The sequence below is a fragment of the Chiroxiphia lanceolata genome, chromosome 9, assembly GCF_009829145.1.
Source record: "Chiroxiphia lanceolata isolate bChiLan1 chromosome 9, bChiLan1.pri, whole genome shotgun sequence".
Taxonomy (NCBI): domain Eukaryota; kingdom Metazoa; phylum Chordata; class Aves; order Passeriformes; family Pipridae; genus Chiroxiphia; species Chiroxiphia lanceolata.
The window spans coordinates 26767840-26789159 of record NC_045645.1 but is presented as its reverse complement, the minus strand read 5'-3'; the positions used below and the strand labels follow the sequence as shown (position 1 = coordinate 26789159).

Here is a 21320-nt window from a genome sequence, read left to right as displayed (position 1 = left end):
CCAACCAAATGGAAGGAGCGCAGGAGTGATCTGACCTGGGTGTCCCAAGGCTTTGGGGCACCCTGGAATTTTGCTGTGATTCATCTATGGGAAACTCTGCTGCTCCAGGGAGAGCTGGCTGCAGGGTCAGAGAGCTGCAGGTTCAAGAGGTGCAGGGGTGCCCAGTTTGGGAAAGATGAGGAGAGCACCAAGCCAGGCAGTGGTACCTCTTGCCCTAACCTCGGGGGCCCAGTGATGTGTGCGCTGTGCCTTGTTGGAGACAGCCTAACCCAACAAACCCTGGAGAAATGGGACTTTTGGTTGACATGGAGGGAAGGGAGGGAATTGTGGCGCAAACAGAGCAAACCCCTGAGCCTCCCCTCTCTGTCTTGTTCCCCTCCAGAGTGATGAGCCGCAACAGCACCCAAGATGCTGGGATTTGGCACGTGCTCCATGGGCGTGCCAGGCAGGGGGGCTGAGCTGGACGGCACCTCCCCCCGCTACGTCCTGGCCCTGCCCGAAGAGGAGACGTGGCGAAAGCACCGGCTCGGCTTGATGCAAACCACCCAGTCCTGCAACCTGCTGGAGCCCGAGGGCCTGGCCGAGGCCCTGGTCTCGAGGGCTGCCAGCTTTGACGCCCTCTACGAGCCCCGCTCCCGGGATGCCGAGGCGGACACCGGCAGCGCCTTCGACCTGGGGCTGGGCCAGTACGTGCCCGTGAGCCCGGACGTCATCAAGCGCCGGCGGGGCGGGCTGATCGAGCAGAGGGACATTATCAAGGCACACGAGGCACACAAGATGCAGAGCACGCCACAGGCACGGAGGAAGGAGTGGGAGTAAGTACCGGAGAGCCCCCAGCCCAGGTGGGCAGCCGGGGGGAGCGGGAGTGTTCCCTGTCCTCTTTGGGGCTGGCGGGAGAGTCTTAGGGGGTGTCATGTTGGTGGCATCATCCCTGTGGTGCAGCTGCCACCCGCTGTGCTCCATCTTCTTTCTGTTCCTCCTGAGCTGGGCTGCTCAGCTCCAAGCTGGAGGGCGGCATTCCATGGAAACGGTGCACTTGGGGTGGGGGTCCCCTAAGTTGTCAGGTGGTTCGTGGGATGTAGAGGAAACTTGGAAGTTCTCAAGATAGTTTTCCTTGGATGCAGAGTGAGTTGTGGATGCGTTTGGGGTCATTGCCTTCTGCTTTTGCTGTGGCTCAAGCCCTGCTGCGAGGGCATTGTACAGATGCGTCACTTGGGGACATGGTTTAGTGGGACTTGGCATTGCTGGGTTAATGGTTGCCTTGATGATCTTAGATGTCTTTTCCAACCCAAATGACTCTATGGTTTGTATTTAGCTCCAAAAATTGTTCAAGTCTGAGTCAGAGCAAGTTGGAGAGATTAACAAACTAGATAAAACAGAAGAGAAGTGCTTGGCAGAGCTAGAACCCACTGGTTTTACTTACTGTTTTCCTTTAATTAAGTTATTCCCATAGTTTGCCTTGGTGCTGTGAGAAAACCCCAGCTCCAAGTCCTGGATTAGTCTCCCCCACCTGGCACTCACTGTGTGACCAAGGCTGCAGCCATGTGCTTCAGTCCTGCATTTAAATTACAAACTCCCCCTCCCTGTGTCTGCTCAGCAGAATTGCTTGGGAGAAGCTGTTGCAGCACATCCTGCTCCAGTATCACTGGTCCAGAGCAGCTCCCTGCCTTAGGTACTTCATCTGGGGAATAATGTTTAATAAAACACCCGAAAGAGTTGGGAGCCCCTGTATTAATTAGATGTGGCACATTGCTTTGGCGAGATCCAGGTCAGCGTGAAGCTGGTTAGGTTTCTTTGGGATGGCTTCCATGATGAAACAGCTTGTGATAACACTGAGGCTGCTCCTGCTTTTTTTGGAGAGCAGCCCAGTGTTGAGGCAGGCTCTCCCTGGCCCTTTCAACTCCTTGCTCATCCCTGTGTGCCCAGGGAACCTCCTGGCCGGTGACTCAGGCAGCCCCGCACAGGGAAAATAAATTGACATATGGGCTCGGCAAGCACTCGGTGCCTTGTTATCTTTTGCATCCCACCGGGGATGCCAGATGAATAAATCATGGCTGGGCAGGAAGCAGAGGGATGGCCTCGTTAATTGTCGGCTGGCGGAGTGAGTCCCTAGAAGGGCTGCTCGCTAATTAACTGCCTGGATCCTACAGCTCTCTTTGGTGGCAGGGAGGTGAAGCCGGAGCCCTTCCCGCTCACACTGCGTGGGATGTGCCCCTTTGGCCGCCCTCAGTTGCTCCATCCAGCAGCAACTCAAACACAAAGCCCAGAATTTCTGTCTTTAACACATTGGGAACACACGGGCGGCCGTGCCGGCTGCTGCCATCCTGATGTGGTTAATAGGATGTTTCCCCAGGCTGGCAGGGTCCAAACTTTGCATTTTCCAGCTCCTCGATGCTTGGGTTTGTCATCTCATCCCGCTTCACGGTCGTTTTGTGGGAAGCCTCTGGTGTGGGATGTACACTGGGCTCTGGTACTGATGGCAGCTCTTGGGCTTTGCAGACCTCATGTGCCACTGAGGACCTGAGAGCCCCACTGCCTGTCTCTGCCAGGTCCCTTCCTGGGAAGTTGCTGAGCACCAGGGAGCTTGATCTGTTCCTTTCCCAGACTTAGGTGCCCTGATACCTCCTCAGCCTGCAAAAACCTCATGCCAGAGGCTCCTGCTTTAACATCAGACTCATAAACATCAGGAGAGGGACTTTTGATAAGGGCATGGAGTGACAGAACAACGGAGAATGGCTTTAAACTGAAAGTGAATGGGTTTAAGATTAGGAAAAATTCTTCCCTGTGAGGGTGTTGAGGCCCTGGCACAGGTTGCCCAGAGAAGCTGTGGCTGCCCCATCCCTGGAAGTGTCCAAAACCAGGTTGGATGGGGCTCTGAGCAACCTGGTCTGGCTGAAGGTGTCCCAGCCCATGGCAGGGAGTTGGAATGAGATGGTCTTTAAGGTCCCTTCCAACCCAAACCAGTCTTTCTGGGATAAACCAGTGAGGTTTTCCCCAAAAGCTTTGCCAAAGCCCAGATTGGTGTGCAGAGCCGGTAACCCTAGCACCATGGATGCTCTCTGGGAAAAGATGGATAGCATGTGGGGGAGAAAAAGCAAATTAATTTCCTTGTGCGTAACTTTATTAGTAATAATGCAATTTTCTTGTGATTTAATTTTCAGAAGGGCTCATCTCACATGCCTTGAATCACCCTGGGGGCTCTTGCCTGGGCGGTCTGGCTCTGCTGAGCAGTGGGGAGGGGGGGGGGTGTTTTCCCCACTGGCAGTGGACATTAAATGGAACATGAAGAATGTGGAAAATGACTGGATATTTGCAGGAGGTCTCCTTGTACTCCTGTTTGCCAGCTCTGGCTGGGTGGTCTGCGGTGTGGTGGGCACAGGGAGAGAGTGCAACATGTGCCTCTCTGCTGCTGCACGAGACCTCTGCTCCCCTGGATTAGCTCTCTGTCTTTGCAGATGTGGCATTCCTGGTGTGCAGCCAGATGTTGGTGTTTAGCTGCTCTTGATCTGGGTTGCAGTGAGGGAAGAGAAGCAAAGGCTTTTTTCTACTAGCATTGGCAGGTCCAACCCTTACCAAGACTCCACCTCTGCTGCCTTTTCCCAGTGAAACAACCTCATAAGTGGAATAAGAATAGGAAGGATAAAATTCTCTTTTCTGTTTTTTGTTTTGTTTTGTTTGTTTGTTTGTTTATTTTTTTTTAATTATTTTTTTTCCATGAGTAAGCTGAGGCAGAGAACAGCAAACACTAAGTGCCTGTGGAGCAGTGGCTCTGTGGGAGGCTTTAACTTTATGGTGCAAGGTGCATGTACCAGCCCACCTGGTTTTTGTCTGAGGGATTTAAGCCTAAGGCAAAGGCTAAACCCTGTTTTCCAGAGCCCCAGCCTGATGCCTCACTCTCCATCCTTCTGTTTAGGTGCTGGGATGGAAGTATGTGGAGAGGTCTGCCGTGCTCCAAGGCTGGGTGTGCTGCTGCATGGAGTGGTCATGGCTGAATTGCTGCTGTCTTTGCTCTGTATGTCTGGCAGCATCATTTGGGTAATGTTTGGCTTAGAGACAGCTCAAAAGAGAAGCTCCTCGTCAAAACAAGGAAACGGGGAACCTCCTGTGGCTTCTCTGGGCTGAGCAGCTGCTTCCTTAGCTGATGGTAAGGACAGGCAGAGCCACACAGGGAACATCCCAGAGAACCTTCAAGCTGAATTGGAAGTGGACAGGACCCAAACCTGCTTTTGCATGGCCACAAACCAAGTGTGCATGAGAATTTGTTAAGCTTAGCTTATGATATTTGGGGAATGCAAGCTGTGCTCTCATTTTGGAATGATACCTGCAACAAGGATGCATGGAAAAGCCTGATTCCCGGATGCCGGGCAGGGAGCATGGGAGCAGAGGAGGCTGGAGGGAAATCACCAGGATGGTGGTACAGTGTGAAGGTGGGATGCTGTAATTCAGCACTGGAGTACCTGAGTGACGGGTGGCAGGTTTCAGTGTCTCAGGGAAGGGATGCACTCTGCCCACAGCATAGGGGCAGTAATCCTAAAGAATAAGGTAATTAGAAGCAATCTCCTGTTTTGAGTTAATGCCTCTGATGCCACGAGTCTGTGAGGTCTCCCTTGCAGGGTACGATCTGGTTCACGGAGCTGCAGGACAGGAGAGCTTCCTGCTGCTCCCTTGGATCCATACCTGCAGTGCAGACCGTGGGGAGCCTTTTGGGCTGGAGCGTGTTGTTACTGCAGCTCTGCCTTTGTGCCGTTTTATGGGAAGCAGGGAGAGAACAGAACAAGCTGAAAACGCACAGGGTGTTGCTAACAGATCTCAGTGGCTTTTTATGACTTGGCAGCCTCTGTCTGGTTATGTGCACGCTCTGCATCCCAGATTACAAATGAAGCTGGCTTTTTTTTTTTTTTTTAAATCCTTATTTTTTTTTTTTTTTTAACTCATGCTGAATGAGACAAAGGGCCCCCTTGGTGTGTGTTGGGCTGGCAGCTCAATCGATGCTTCCCAGCATATTCCCCAGCACCATCTGGGTTTAATTGGCTGCAGTGGTGGGGAGAGGGCAGGAGTGTGCATGGGGTGGCACTGCCTCTTGTCTGGGAAATGCCCCTGGGCGCTGGGGCTGTTTTGGCAGCTGTTTCAGCTCTCACTACCCTGTCCCTCCTCAGCTCTGCAGGGAAGGGACAAGCCCTAGGTGGCTCTGGGTCGCCGCCACTGATGCGATGTAGCTTTGTGGCACGGTTTTGGGAGAGGTGTTTGATGTAGTGGGTGTTGCTGCTGTGCTGTGAGCAGCAGCCCTGCTCCCACCCAAGTGGGCTCTGTGGGGGCTGCTCTGTGCTGTCCTGGGGGCAAGAGGCTGGAGGAGGACACTGGCCCTTGGCTGCAGCATCAGCGTTGAGAGGATCTGTGGAACAGCAGCCCTTGCTCCCCTGTGTGTGCTGCCGGGGAAGGGAGAAGGTGTTCCAGCATCCCATCCAGGTCTCAGCTCTGGCACCAGTGTCCAGTGCCTGTCACCCCTCCTCAGGTCTTCCTCCTGACCCTGCCCTGGGGGGTGGGTACTCGACTTTCTTCCTCCAGCACTTTTGCAGTGTCAGTAACTGTCAGAGGCAGCTTAGCCGTGTCCTTCTCCACCATGGGCTCCCGTTCAGACTTCTGCTGCCATGTGTCCAGGAGCTTGGGAGGGCTGGGCAGAAATGTTGGGGCAGCTCAGGAGCTGTGGGGGCTCTGCAGGTGAAAACCCTGAGATGTTGGTGGCAGGTGATCCTGGGGTTATTAGCTGGGAGCATCCTTCATGTAGATGTACCCATGATTCCTATGCAAGTCCTCTGCAACCCAAGGCAAAGCAATTAACCTCTGTGAAAGCCTAATGAGTGCCTTGGTTAAGGTGATTCTCTCTGCTTATGTTTTACCCTGCACAAGGAGTAATACAGGTGGTAGAAAGTACTAAAGGATATGTTAAACCTGGGAATGGGGACACTGAAATAGGGCTTTTGTCATGGTAACTTGGCCTTGAGCAACAGGGAAGCATCTCTCGCAGAAGTATCTGACCTGGACTTCCCTGTGTTCTCCCTGCTTCCCTTTAGTGCAGACCAAGGTTTGGATCCCTGGGGAGGAGTTCCTTTTCTGACCTGGGATGAACCTGAGTTCCACTGAATATCCTGGCAACAGCACGGAAATAGCAGCATCTTTCACTGAACTGCCTCAAAGTCTGGGTTTCTGGCACACCCTGGAGGAATTCCCTCTCTGAATTAATTCAGGTGACTGCAAAGCCTCTCAAGGGCTGCCAGGGAGGTGGGCACTTCAGGGACAGTTCCAGCCTTCCTGCACAGCAGAGCCCACTCTTCTAGGGAGCTGGGCTCCTTAGGAGCTGGCTGCTGAATGTGGAAGACAAGGTGGCTCCCAGCAGATGCCTCTGCTCAGGAGCTGCTGCCTCGTGTTTTGCCGCCACATCCTGGCAGCTCCTACTTCCCTCACTGGAATCCCAGCTGCAGGTGTTGGGAAGCTTTATTAGCACATCTTGGGGCAACGTTGAAGCTGTGCACCATACTGTGGCTGGTTGTGTTTCTCAGGAACAAGCCTTCGGAGGGAGCTTCCCCCTTGGTGCCTGGCCATGGCTCAGCAATGCTGAATTTCTGGGAGGCAGGGCCACCTAGGGCAGACTGCCCAGGATTGTGTCCAGATGGGTTTTGAGTATCTCCAAGACTGGAAACTCCAAACCTCTCTGGGCAGCTTGACCCAAACTGACCCCTCACACTGAAAAAGTTTATTCCCATGTATAAGCAGTTTGTTTTATTGCTGTTTGTGCCCATTGCCTCTTGTGCAGTCACTGGGTGCCACAGAGAGGAGCCTGGCTCTGCCTTCTTCTTGCACTGTCAGGTATTTTATGCATTGATCAGATCTGTTTTGAGCCTCTTCCAGCCAGGTTGAGCAGTCCCAGCTCTCCCAGCTTCTCTCTCTTAGTCACCTTTGCTGAATTTGCTCCAGTAAGTCTGGGTTTCCTATCCTGGGGGCATAGCACTCTGGATGTACCTCACCAGGGCTGCACAAAGGGGATGGGTCACCTCCTGGACCTGCTGGCTTTGCCTAACACAACCCAGGAGGCTGTTGGCCCCTTTTTGGAAGAGCACATGGCTGGCTTGTGGTCAGCTCAGTGTCCACCAGGTCCCTCGAGGCTTTCCCTGCCAAGCTCCTCCCCAGCCAGGTTGTTCTTCCACAGGTGCAGGGCTTGGTGTTTGCCATGAAGCTGAACTCCAGGCTGTTCCCCTGCCTGTTTCTCCAGGCTGCTGAAATCCCTCTGGATGGCAGCACAGCCCTCTGCTTTAGCAGTCTCTGGTTAGAGCATCTGTGAGCGTGGTTCAGTGCAGCATGCAGGCAGGGAAACTTCTGATATTCAGTGCTTATTTGCACCCTTGTCCTTTCCCTCCCATGGAATAATTCAGCCTCTTCTCCTCTCCCAGGCAGCCCTGTGTGATCCTGATGAGGGGGCTGTCTGCTGGCTGGGAGATGCTTGTGGGAGAGGTGTTTTCCAGCCTCTCCACTGTGTACAGCTGATGTTATTTATTACTCTGTTTCTAAGGTGTAGTACACCCTGCCCCCCATACTATTTGTATTTCAGCGATGGTGGGGTAATAAGTTAATTCAGGGTGGAATTCAGGGACCTCAGGAGATATCTAGTCCAATCAGACAATTGTTTATTTTTAAGGTAACTCAACGTTTTGCATTTTAAAACACAGTGCATGTCTAATTGCACGTGCCCCAAATGGCATTTTCTATACTGAGAGGGTGGTGAAGCCCTGGCACAGGTTGCCCAGAGAAGCTGTGGATGTCCCATCCCTGGAAGTGTTCAAGGCCGGGCTGGGAGCAAACTGGGATAGTGACAGGTGGCCCTGCCTGTGGCAGAGGGTTGGGATGAGATGATCTTTAAGGTTCCTTCCAACACAAACCATTCTAGGATTCTGTAAAAGGCTGGGAAGGTCCCCGAAATTGTACTAACGCAGCTTTCAAAAGGTGACTCTTGATTTCCCAAAGTGGCTTGTGAAACACTGAGACCTTTCTTAGAAAAACAGAGGAGAGATGCTCTTCTTGTCTCCACCTACCTTTTTCATGCTCCATGGGAAAGGCCGCTCCGATCCTTCAGCACAGGATTATGTGTGTGTGGGGGTCATCCAAAACATGTCATGTTTCTGTTGTTTGGCTGCTTTTGGGCTGGTGCTACACACCTTGGCAAGGATCTTGCTTTTTAACTGGGGAAAATGGACTGGTGCTTATCCTCAGCTGTGGGGAAGGAGGTCAGTGTGGTACTGTCCTTCCCAACACGCACCTGAAAGAGCCGGTGTTGTCTCATCTTTCATGGGTGATTCTAACCAGCTGCCTGAGGGTTGTTTGGTGGGACTTAGCTTTCCTGCAAGCTTGTGGATGATGCTGTAACATAACACGTGATGTCTCCATGGGCTCTGATACAAACCACAAGTCCTTTATTTGTCGTCAGAGAAACTTCACAGGGGTCACTTTTCTCCCGCTGCAGCTCCCGAAAAGTAACCCGGTATCTGATGTGCTGTAACTCTTGTCCGTGCATTCGCTCGAGTGGAAATAGGCCTAAAAATTCTTCAGTGGGCTTTTTCCCATTGAGGAACCACGGAAACCATGTTCTGCTGGGGCTGGGTGAGGGTGTTTGCCTTCGCAGAGGCTGCTGAGCTGATGACTCCCTGCCGACGCAGCAAGGGGGACGGTTTCTTCGCACCTCCCAGCACTGAGTGGCTTTCGGAGAGAGGTTTTGCTCTTTGGCCTTTTCTCTTTCACAGGTTTGGAAGATGGGAGCAACATCTCCTTCCTGACTGCGCTCCAGGGATGGGGCTTCTCTGGCTGTCTTGAGCATCAGCTGCTCACTGCCAGTTCAGACTTGGTGGAAAAAATTTTTCAACAGCTCCATCTTCTCCTGGCGCTTGTCCTGACAATGTAATTTTGTCAAAGCCACCCTGTTTGCCAGCAGGTTGCTTTGAAGAAAGCTGAGACTGTGTGAATTTGGCTTCATTAGGTTGGGGATGGAGTTGATGGGTTTCTGGTCTGGCTTTCTTTTTGTTTCCGGGGTATTTACAGCCCAAAGGCAGAAAGGAGGCTCCTCTGTCATCCCACTCGCTGGTACCCTGTGTTTTGCTGTGTTTGTCTGACTTGAGCCTTGTAGGGCAGGCAGAGGATCAGAGAAAGCATGGGATGGTCCTCAGGCATGGACCTGCCTCTTGTGGGGGCGAAGAAGAGATCTAAGGGAGAAGAAAATCTCCTGCTGGCTTTGACAGGAGCTGACGCTGCTGCACCAGAGGGGTCACGAGGATGCTGAAGGAGAAAGAGGGATTTATTCTGCTTTGGGTAGTGTAGCACTTGAAAAAATACATTTCAGAATCCCTCTCCAACCTTCTGACAGGCTAGAAATAAGTTTTCTTTTGTTGGCTGTTTATGGATGGCCCTGGGGATGTTTTTTCTGATCTAGTTCCCACACACCAAGTTTGGCAGCTTGGTGTTTGGCTCTTGCAGGTCTTGAGTGGCAAGAAGGGGAATATCCTTCTGGAGCCGGGCTCTTTCCCTTCCTCCTTTCTGTGGTCTCCCTTTGTCCATTCTGCCTAGTCTTGGTCTTTTGGGCAGGGTAAATTTCAAATATTCATATTATTTCCCCCATTGGATCCTCTCACAGGGGCCCCTCTAGAAATGCATTGCCCAAAACTGGACCCATCTGAGATGGAGGAGGATGGAGAAGTGTGATCTCACCTCCTGCCAGCTTGGGATGCTCCACAGCTTTTGGCTGAGGGGAGAGGTTGTGTAGAGGGATTTGGGGGTTGGAAGCAGGGAAGGAAATTTAATCTGATGGAAGAGCAGGAGAAGGCAGATAGCTGTTCTGAGAGGTGGGATTGCTGCATGCCTGCCCAGAGCAGACAGGATGCAACTGGAAGTGCTAATTACAGCCCAACTCTCAAGGCTAAATAAAGCAGCAGGGCACTCCAGGCAATTTACTAATGGGTGATTATTTCAGGGCTCTTCAGTTGAGCCATAAAACCTCCTGGCCTTAGGCAGAGAGTTAGACCAAGGAGAGCTGTGTCACCAGGAACACTCGAGTGGGGTGTTTAGGTAAGAAATGGGAGAGCAGGCAGTGACAAGATCCTGCTGTGTGGCATCACTGGGGCCAAGTAATGCTGTCCCTCCTCTGTGGTGGTTTAGGGGTGATGGGGTCTCACCTTCCTCTGCTTGAGGTGTCAGCAACCCCCTTGTGCCTATTCAGGTGGCATGTGCACCCACAAATGGGGCTGTTGGTGTGGGGTTTGGTGGTTTTGGGGAGTACAAAGCCCTGAGCAGCCTGTGGGAGGTGGGTGAGTTCAGGCACCGAGCTTCACAGTGGCAGAGTGAGACCAAGCACCAAAACCAGTTGTGGTCTGGATGCACATCCCTGGAGTGTCCCCATAAATGCCCAGATTTCTTGGCTGTCCTTTAAGCCTCTCTCAGCTCTTCCAGACTGACATCATTTTAAGACCAGGTTGAACGAGGCTCTGAGCAACCTGATCAGGTTGAAGATGTCCCTGTACTTGGCAGGGGTTTGGACTAGATGACATTAAAGGTCCCTTCCCACCCAAACTGTTCTATGATTCCACGATTTGGTTGCTGAATCCCCCTTTGATCCAAGGTGCAATATCCTTCTGCTTTATCAGTAGTGCTGATGTATGAGCTATTCCAGTCCCACAGCAATGCAGTGTGGGGGCACAGCCAACTTGAAGGCTCTGTGGTATGTTTGGGCACTTTTGCTGGCTTCAGGAGGTATGTGAGGAGTTTAGTTTGGAGTGTATGTGATCCCAGGGCACTGTGGGTCTTGGGCCACCTGAGCAGGACCTGGTGCTAGGCTGTGGTGCTGGCATCTTGCCATGCCTGCCTCGTGCTGAAGAACACTTGGGGAAGGATAAAAAGCAGATTATACACAGCTCCTGATCCCTGTTCTGACATCCCACCTGACTTGCAGAGACACCTTTAACGTGTCTCCCCTTTGCTTGCACAAAAGAATGTCACAACAGATCAGCCACTGGGAAGCATCTGCACATAGGGGAGGAGGGAAAGGGGTGGAGGCTCTCAGGGTTTCCTCCAGGCTCTGCCTGGAGCTCCCTAAAATGCCATGGCTGATGCATGCTATCAGTCCTGACATCTTACCCCTAGAGAAGCTGGAGGCTGGTGGGCCCTGCTGGGGTGTGGTGGGACATTGTGGGTTTGGGAACCTCGAGTGGGACCTGGTGGGAGCTACATTTGTGTTTATGTGGCATTTTGCTTTAAGTTTGTGTTGTGTTCTGCTTGGCAGCTGAGAACTTGCAGGCACTTTAAAAAATGGGGCCAAAGATGTTCCAGGCTGGATTCTCTTAAGCAATCACTTGCAGAGGGGTTAGGAAAAGGGATCCCTGGGGTGGGAATGCAAGGTGTGCTGCAGCTGGGGTCTTGGGAAGGGTCTGCAGGAGGAGGGCTGGGTGAGAGCTGCTCCTTCTGTACCACCACCACTTGCAAGAGCTGGTTGCTGGGGTGGTATGATGACCAAAATCTTAGTTTCCAGAAGGTTATTGCCCCATCCCAGCAAATAGAGCTTTTACAAGATTGTTTTCCTATTGATTTTAAAGATGCCAAGGCTGGATGTTGGACTCATGGGCTTTGGTAATTAAAACCAGCAGTGTCTGTGAACAGGGGGTGTTTTATGGCAGCCAATTATGCTTTCAGCTTCAAGCAGATTCAAGTTTTGCTGCTGCTGCTGTGTGACACTTGGTGTGGCTGCTGCAGCCCAATGACAAGGAGGGGTTGGTGGAGTAGTGGCAGTCACTTAAATCTGGAGGCAGAGTCTCTAGCTTGGTGTGAGATTTGCTGGCTTTCACTAGTTGTTCTAGCTGTCTGATTCCTCTGAATAAACTGAAGTGCTGACCCTGCAAAGTCATCCCTGTGGGTCGGTGCTGGGAACGTGTCCTGGGGGTTGTGAAGGTGATGTTGCTCATCTCTCTGAGTGCTGGGGAAGGCATGTCCTGGTGGGATGGGCAGTGCTGTGAGTCGGGTGAGGCTGTTGGGGAAAAGAGTGAGCAGATGACAGAGAGGGAACCCCCCGGTTTGGGTGAGGGCTGCCTTGCTGTGGGGCGGCCCAGAGCCTCTGCTGTGCTCAGCCTGGGGCTTTGTTGGCAGGAGAGATGCCAACAGGGCTGTCCTGGCCTGTGCCACAGCTGCCAACATCTGCACAAATGAACATCAGGCCAGATGCTGGTGTGGTGCCCTCCTCTGGAGATGCCATCCTGGAGCTGCTTGGACCTTCTCCCCCCACATCCCTGGGTGAGCTGCACCAGCCTGGGAATTTTGTGCTCAACTCAGCAGAACTTACCCTTTGCAAATGGGGAGAACATCCTCTTCCTAATCTAGCAGGTAATGAATCTGTTCCTGGAAAAAATCCTTGCATTCCTGCATGGTTATAAACGTGCTTCTGAGTCACAGCTACTCAGTCCCAATTTGAAATTTGGCCAGAGCACCACTGTAGATGATTCTCATTTGATCCTTTTTTTTTTTTTTTTCCCCCAGCATAGCCATATTTCAAAAATAAATTCAAATAAGGTTGCCAAAAGCCACTTTCTAAGATGAGTGCAGTCCATCACAGCTCCTGGGAATATCAGTCATGGAAGGGGAGCCTCTCCCCCCTTTCTAGACCCTGCCTGGGCTGCATTAGAATCACAGAATGGTTTGGTGTTGAAGGCACCTTAAAGATGATTTAGCTCCAAATCCTTGCCATGGGCAGGGACACCTTCCACTAGACCAGGCTACTCCAAGCTCCATCCAACCTGGCCTTGGACACTTCCAGGGATGGGGCAGCCACAGCTTCTCTGGGCAATCAGTGCCAGGGCCTCCCCACCCTCATAGGGAAGAATTTCTTCCTAATATCTAATCTAACTTTGCCCTCTGTCATTTTGAAGCCATTTCCCCTTTTCCTGTCACTCCAGGCCCTTGTCCATAGTCCCCCTCCAGCTGTCTTGGAGCCCCTTTAGGAACTGGAAGGGGCTCTAAGGTCTCACTGGAGCCTTCTCTTCCCCAGGCTGCCCAACTCTGAATATCTTCAGGGACTTGCCTGATGCTTTCCCTGAGCAGAGGAGTAGCTTCTGGCTTTCTGAGCAACCCGGGGCTTGGCAGAGGATACTTATAATGCTATTTCCCAGTTTTTTAAGTCCCTGTTCCCAGGAATGCACAGGTGGTAGACTTCGGGGTGCCTGGGCTGAGCCAGAGGCTGCTCCAGGGGGCTGTGCGGTAACTGCGTGGGGGGTTTGCTTCTGCTTCTGAGCATCCTTCGGGAAGAGGGTCATGCGGGGGGAGCCCAGACGAAGCCCTGGCTGCTGTCTGAGGCTGGGGGATGCAGGGAGGGGACAGTTGCCACTAGATGGCAATGCCGGAGCGGCGGCAGCGGCCCCGCCACGGGCGGGGGTTGATGGGGGGGGTCTCGGGCTCTCCCGGGAAGGGGCAGCCCCGTGTCTCTGGTGATGCCCTGCCCTGCAGGGGTGGTGATGGCTGGGAGTGGTGGGGGAAAAGCAAGGAGAGGGCTTGGATGGCGATATCAGCGTAAGAATCATAGAACCATGGAATCATTTAGGTTGGAAAAAACCTCTAAGCTCATTAAGTCCAACTGTTAACCCAGCACTGACAAGCCCACCACTCAACTCTGTCCCCAGGTGCCATATCTATATGTCTTACAAATCCCTCCATGGATGGTGACTCCACCACTTCCCTGGGCAGCTTGTTCCAGGGCTTGACAACCCTTTTGGTGAAGATATTTCTTCTCTGATATCCCATCTGAACCTGCCCTGGTGCAACTTGAAGCCGTTTCCTCTTGTCCTGCCCGCTTGTTGCCTGAGAGACCAACCCCCACCTGGCTACAGCCTCCTTTCAGGTAGCTGTAGAGAGTGGGAAGGTCCCTCCCGAGCCTCCTTTTCTCCAGCCTGAACACCCCCAGCCCCCTCATCAGCCTTGTGCTCCAGACCGGAGGAGTGTTAGCCTGTCTCCACAAAACCAAGCGCCTTCCTGTCCTGGCATCGCCTATTCCCCTCTCTTCTTGGATTTCCTTCATTCACAAAAACCCAAACAGGCCCCTATATCTGGCTCTGGATCCCTGTGCCATGTTGAATCATAGAGGCATCAGCCACCCTTCTTCCTGACTCACGGATCGGATCCCAGTGTGCTGGGTGAGGGTCAAGATGAGAACAGCAATAAACATCCTGGGAAACGGAGCTTGCATCTCTTGGCATAGCTGGAGACTTTTTTTTTTTTTTTTTTTTCCTTTTGGCTTTCAATCTTCTCTTAAGGAGCTGCTTTCTCATAAATATCCCATCCTTTAGCACTGTCTGAGCAGGAGAGAGGCTCCCATCAGGGTCATCCTGTGCTGTGCTCTGCTCTGCAGCAGCAAATGCAGAGGTAAGGGTGAACCCCAGGTTGAGGGAATAGCCCACTGCCCCAGCAGAAGTGTCCAGGTAAGGTGTGTATTCCTGCTTTGAGGGGCCAGGAGGAGGAAGGCTGCCTTCCTCCCCCTCAGCCCCTTGCTCTGAGCCAGGCAGGGGATGCAGAGGCAGTGCTGGGTCCATTCTCCTCAGCCTCTGGGTACCACACACAGCCTGAGCATTTAGGCTGGGTGGGGTCTTGCAGTGCAGGTTTAGAGGGTTGGAGAAGCCTTGGGGGGCCGGGAGGAGGCAAAGCAGGAGCTCTGCAAGGCTGAGGATCTGCTCCTGGCAATCGGCCCAGGCTCAGGTTTAATTAACAGTGACTTACAGGGTTGAAAGGTGGGAAGAGTGGCATCGCTCCTGATGCTGCGTTGGTGGTGGGGAGGAGGAGGAAAAGGGGATGAGCCGCAAATTATAATTGATTTGTTTAGGGCAGTATCTTGACTGAACCGAAGGGACTGTAATTAGCTTGTAACTGGTGTGGCCACCTCACTGCCTGCTGTTAGTGGAAGGGAAGCCCAGGGTCACTCTGGCTGGCTGGTGGCCTCGGAAGTGTTTTGGGATGAATCTGCCCACCCCTGCTCTACTCTGTGCTGCAGCGAAGTGGTGATGTAGCTGGGGACTTGCTGAAACCCCCCAAAATGACACCCATTTTGGTTATAGGGCTAATTGGAGGCACAGAGTCAGTAGGGATGCAGCAGATAGGCATTGTGGTGAGCTGGTGGGGTCTTGGTGCCTGTCTGGGGCAATGATCCCACAGTCTGTTTTGCAAATGTTCCTCTGTTATCTTGCTGAGGAGGACCTGATCCTTCCTCTTCCTCACCCAGTCAGCCCAAGGCCTCCTGGCAATGCACCCATGAGAGCCTGGGACAGAAAGCACACCCTGTGGCCCTTTGGTCACAGTAGTGCCTGCAAGGTGGAGAAGTGCCTGGTGAAGTGCTGCCAGGCTGCACCAAGGGAGAAGCCTTTGCCCAAATGAGTTAACAATTTATGTTATTAAGGGCTCGATTTTCTTCTTTTTTTTTTTTTTAAATTTAAATGCCTCAAGTGTTCCTGGCTGCCCCACAGCAGGTGTGAGGGATAGGGCAGCAGCCACTGTGTTTGCAGAGCACTTTGGTGGTGGTGTTGTGGACAGGGGAAGAGCATCGTGGGGCCACAGGGTGTCTTGTGACACGAGCTGGAGCTCTGGGTGCTCTGCTTGAGGCAAAGGCAGGCAGCGAGTGTCGAAGGCCCTGGGGAGCTCTTTGACCTCGGGGTTCAGTGGGAGGGGTGGGGGACCCTGTGTGTGAACAGCTCCCAGGGTGTGCTGAGCAGCGAGGCTGTGCCCTGCCTGGTGGGTACGGATGACTTGGGGACGTCCCTGCGGATCTGCAGGTGTACCCCGTGGGTGCCAGGAGGGCAGGGGGGGTTCCCCAAAGGTGAGTGGGCAAGGTAGTCCCTGCACCAGGGCACAGCCCAGCCCAGGGGACCCTGGGCACCCCTGGGTGACCTTGGCACATGCAGAGGTGCAACACCAGCAGCGTCCCCAGTCCTCTGCCCATAATGGGTTGGCTGGGTGGGGAGCAGGGTCAGAGCCCCCCCCCTCCCCGTGGCAGCTGCTGCAGGGACAGATCCAGCCCGGGCTGTTTACACCTCTCCGATGAGCTGCTGCTGCTTCTGGCCAACATCATGTGTCAAACAGAAAATACCGAGGTGGGGGGGAGGGATGTAAAGAAGGCTGATCTGTATGCGAGTGAGCAGGAGGGCTCTCCCCGGGTACCCGCTGGCGACGGGGCGGCTCCGGCGGGGAGCCGGGAGCCTCGAAGTGTCCCAGGGATTGGGGGGGGGGGGGGGACACGACAGTGCATGTGGCCGGAGAGATTCTCGGTGCGGGCTGAGATGCGGTGGGGAGGCTGCAGGCAGGGGAGCCCCCCTTGCCCCCCAGTTTAGCCACTCACCTAGGAGCACCCATGTGCTGGAAAACCCACTGCAGCCAGGGCGGGAGGGGTGCTTCTGGCAGGGTGAGGGCTCCCCCATTGCCTTTGTTCCCTTCAGACCCACCCCTCGACTCTGATTTTTCCTTTGCGGCAGCTCCCGTGCTTGCCAAAAGAACGCACTGGATGGAGCGAGGGAGCGAGCCGGGCGTGTTGTGCGTGTGTGTGCGCTTGTGTGCGCCTGTGTTGCCACTGACTTCATTAAAGCGAGCTGTCCCCGAGCTGCAGAGGCGCGGCAGCCTTTAATTTCGTAGCCCGGCTCCTGCGGGAAGCCGACGCCGCCTTACGCGCTCCTGCCCTGGCTGCGAAGGGCTGAGCATCCCTGGTGCCTGCCTGGGGGCTCTGCCCTCCATCCCTGCCCGCTGCCCCGGGGAGCCAGCAGATGGGTGGTCGGGCTCCCACAGGATGCTGAAGATGGAGTCGGGAGGAAGGAGTTGGACACTTGGCTCCAACTGAGCCGGACCACGCTGCAACCTGTTCCCCCGGCCTCGGCTGCTGCGCTGGGTGCTGTACCGAATTGTCTTCCTTTGCGATCGGGTGGATGGAAGCACTTGGATCTCAGCCCTTTCCCTGCCTGATCTCTGCTTGCCTTGAAGCGGGGGGGTTAAAAGGGGCTGGTTTGGGCTTGCAGGCAGAGCGGTGGGAAGGATGTGGCTGGGTTTAACCCCTTGCTTCGTGGTGAAAGGTGCTTAGGGACTGAGCCGCTGCGGCCTCTGGCGAGCAGGAAGGAGGGCTCGCTGCCCGAGTGGCCATTCTGGGGGGGGGGGGGCTGGAAGCAGCGGGGTGCCCCTCATGCCGTGCCGGAGGCACTGAGCCGGTGCCGTGCCTTGCCGCCTCTCCTCCACGCGAGTCCCTGCTCTCCTGGAGGGATGGAGGAGAGACGGAGCTGAGCATCACCCGGAGAGGAGGAGGGGGCTGTGGTTGGGACTGCGCCCTGCAACCCCCTCCCTCTTCTCTCCCACCCCCCCCCGCCGCCTCGGTGCTCCTGCTTTGGCTCACCTGTGTGTTTTCTTCCAGGATGGCTCGCTTTGGGGAGGCAGTGGCTGGCAGGCTGGGCTCTGGAGATGGGGGCTCCGACCAGAACCGGAGCCGGCAAGGAGCTCCTGCCCCTGCAGGAGGGAGCCCGGGAGCCTTCAAGCAAACCAAAGCGCAGAGAGCCCGGACTATGGCTCTGTACAACCCCATCCCCGTCCGGCAGAACTGCTTCACCGTCAACAGATCGCTCTTCCTCTTTGGGGAAGAGAACATAGTCAGGAAATATGCCAAGAAGCTCATTGACTGGCCATATCCTTTCTGCTCCCCCTGCGAGCCCCCCCTTGCTCCCTGGATTTGCCTCGGTGGCCGCCCAGGACACGTGCGTGTGGCACTAACAGCAGGTAAGGCGTGCGGAGAGGGGTGCCCCGTCCCCCGGGGATGCTCTCCTCGCCCTGTTGCTGCTTCCCCTCCTGTCCTCTGCTCTGTGCCTGATGGGAGCCGAGCTCTTTCTCCCTGCAGGGAGCCCCCCAGCCCCTCCTCAGGCTTGGATTTGTTAGCCCCCCCATGCTGATGAGCAGGGGTGCTCTGATCCCAGTTTAACCCTGCGTGCTTTGGGATGCTCTGTGCGTGTGCCTGGGGAGGGGTGGTAGTGGCGGTGTCGTGGCCTTTCCTGTGTGCCTTGGTGCCTTGCTGGAGTTTTGTCACCCCACCCCACGTGGAGCCACCCATCCCGTTGGGGACAGCTCCCTGGGAGCCCATGAATCTCCGGTTGCTGCTGGGTGGCGGCCCTGTCGCTCCTGTGTGTGCTCTCTTTGCTGCAGATCACTCCTGGCAGGGGCACAGCCATCCTCGCCCTGCAGCCCCTGGCCCCCCACGGCAGCTCTGGGAACTGGCTGCCCCCTCCCTGCGGCAGAGGGAAGGATGCTGACAACCTCTGTCTGTGCTCCGTGGTCCTTTTGGAGAAGCTGGCACGGGGATCTGTGATTTTATCCCAGGGATCCCCCCCCTCGTAGGGCTGGGTGGCGGGTGCAGATATCCCCCCTGATTTCCCGGCTCCTCCATCCTTTCATACATCCCCACGCACTTCTCTCTCCTCCCACCCTCCCTCTGGGTGCCCCCGGGCGCCTTGGCCGGTGCCCAGCACCGCAGCACTCAGCCCCTCCTCAGCCTGGGCTCAGTGCCCTGCTGCCCCCTGAGACCCCTCCTGGGCTTTGTCTGAGCCTGAAAACTTCAGTGTGGCCATGCTTTGGCTGTAGGACCCTCCCCGTGCCATGTTCTGCAGCAGTCATTCCATGCAGCTCTCGCCTCTCCCGCTTTCTCTCCCCGCAACTTGTTGGTTGAGTTACCGGCTCCTCCAGCGGGCATGGGAGGGCTTTCCCTGGTGCCAGGCAACAGTGCCTTGGTTTGGTGCAACAGGTACCTCGGGGAAAGGCCTCTGGTAAGGCACAGGGATGCAGGACAGGTCACCCACCCTGCTGAGCATCGCCCGGGAAATGTCCCTTTGCAGCTCTGACATGTCAGGTCAAACCTCTGCAAAGCAGGAACTCATCCTGGTTGGGGAACTGCAATGTGTCCAGGCTTGAAGGCGTGACCTGGGCGTGCAGGGCCAGTTTAGAGGGGCCCTGAATTCCCTGTGGCATCCCTAAATCTGCTCCTCCTGGCAGCGCCCACCGGGTGGGTGGCTGCAGGAGCCTTGGTGCGGTGGCGAGGACGGGGACGTGGCGGCTCAGCGCGGAGCCCTGCAGGGCAGCGACCCGGCTGGCTGCCTCCTTTTCCAGAATATGCCAAATTATTCATGTGCTTTTTCAGCGGGGTGTGGGAGGGCCCTCGCCCCTTCGGCTCTCGTTTAAAGCGAGAAGGAGCTGGGGTGCTGCTGCTGGCCCGGCACTCCCGGCGTGGGCTGGGGTCCCGTGCCGGCGTGATGTCTCATCTCCAGGCAGCCGCTGTCTCCTAGAGACTGGAGCTCCACGACCACGCGATAAAAACTCCCCGGCATTATTCTCTCCTGGAATTTGCAATGCATGAGGGAGATGGGCTCATTTTATATTTTTTTTTCCAGAAGTAAGTGACATATTCCCGTGTGAGTGCTGGGAACGGGCATGCTCTAGGCGCGGGAGCTGAGCGTTCCTGCCTGTCCTCCACCTGGCTGCCGTCTCTTTCCTCGAAACTCATCCACCCTGGAGTTCCTCTGCACCACTGGAGTTTTGAGGGCTTGGGAACGGGCAAGGCCTCTTAGTGATGAGTTTTGGTTAGCTTGGCCTGGCAATTTGTTCCTGTCTTTGTAGCTGTAGCCTGGCACAGGCAGCCGATGCCTTTTGGTAGGGCCAGGAAAACCTCAGCTGCCTGGCCTGCAGCCCATGGCATTGCTCCTGGATGAGGGTAGTCTGGGGAGGTGAGCGTTGGATCTTGGCCATGGTCAATGAGATGCGGGCTTTGGGAGGGTGATGGGCCAGTCCCTGTGCTGTGGGTTGGAGTGGGCACAGCACTGAGGACAGCCAGGGGGGCTGGAGTGGAGCGCAGGGAGGAGTGAAGGCTCTTCTTCATCCAGCTCCAGTTGACTAGGTAATAGGGCTAAAAATATCTGGTGATTCAGGCCTGGATATCTGCTGGGTAACTGTGTAATTATAACCAGCAGCCTCTGCAGTTTGGCTTCCCAGTGTAAATAGGGATGATGCATGGAGGGGAAGGAGGAGAAACAGGAGCAACTGGGATTGGGATGCAGCTCCATGGGGAGGCAGGTCTTTGCCGACTTCCTTGCTTGGAAGCCCAGTGCGTTACCTCCACTGGAGCTGCTCTTTTAGCCCGTCCTGCCCAGAATGTGAGGCAGCTGCTGTTTTGGCTGCAGGAACATCTCCTCCTCTTCTCCTTGAGAAACACAGCCTCGTCCTGCCTGCTCTCCTCCTGCTGATGGCCAGGCCTTTCGCCCTGATTTCATTTGTTTGGCTGCCTGGAAAGCTGCAATTCAGTTAGCACACGAGATGGGCTGCAGCTCATCCATATCTGCTCCGTTCCTCATCCACCTAATCACATTTGACCTGGATAAGATCCCTCTCCCGCCTCAGAAAGGCCAGATGACACTGTGTGGCTCTGGCTGCATCCCCAAGGACAGCATCTGGCTGCAGGCACACCCTGGACACTCCACCTGTCCCTGAGTTCGGCAGGGAAGAGGGATGTCCATCAGGATCTAGTTCCCTGTGGTGAGAGGTTTCTCCTATCTCGGCCCCTTGGAGGACCAAATCTGGTGTTGGGCTGGCCAAGAGCAGCCCGAGTGCCTGCAGGGCCCCAGGGTGCGTTCCAAATCCAGCAGTCATGGGGATTTTGTTCCGTGGGAAGCACGCCTGTGTGTGCCTGAATTGTTTTGCTCGTGATGAGTCTCGCTTAGACCTGACACTGTGTGGGCAGTGCCCCTCAGGGACCCTGGCAGCGTCACCTGGCCAAGCATCTTCTATACCTTTGCTTTTCCCCAGCCAAGATTCCGGCAGGTCTTGCTTTCCCTAGGGAAGAGCTGCGCCATGTCGTGCCATCCTCGTGCAGCTCCACTCCTTGCGCTCCCCAAGAACGTATTTTTTATTTATTTTTCTTTTTTCCTCCCAGGCTGTTTTCTGTGCCCTTCATTCATCAGATTTTAGATTTTTAGATTTTTTTTTTTTTTTTTTTTTTGGGAGGGGCGAGTAGGTGTAATGGCAGGTCCATCTTTTTGACAGCCGGGGAGAGCGAGGCTGCCTGTCAGATGGTGAATTTAAACAGAGGCAGCTGTTGTCATGGTGACGCCAAGTTGCATCCTGTTGCTGTGGCAACCAAAGTTAAAAAACTGATGTTAAGGCAGGAAAATCACATGATGTGGTTCTTTTTTGTTTAAAAAAAAAAAGAAAAGGAGGAGGAGAGGAGAGAGATTTGATTTCCAGGGTGAGGTGGG

At 54.7% G+C, this 21320-nt stretch overlaps 1 protein-coding gene across 8 annotated transcripts in view; it reads left to right on the top strand.

Moving 5' to 3' along the window:
* The first annotated feature begins 414 nt into the window (after positions 1-414).
* The window catches only part of CACNA1E (calcium voltage-gated channel subunit alpha1 E), a 111556-nt gene continuing 90650 nt past the window's right edge, over positions 415-21320 (top strand). For 3 of the 8 annotated variants that reach the window (XM_032696114.1, XM_032696115.1, XM_032696117.1), the window contains exons 1-2: positions 415-815; positions 17447-17713. In XM_032696114.1, the coding sequence (XP_032552005.1) occupies positions 433-815; positions 17447-17713 (650 nt within the window). In that variant the 5' untranslated portion in view covers positions 415-432. Of the gene's footprint in view, positions 816-16591; positions 16934-17446; positions 17714-21320 lie in introns of those variants that run through there. The other 5 variants (XM_032696120.1, XM_032696121.1, XM_032696116.1 and 2 more) reach the window with 3 other exon arrangements.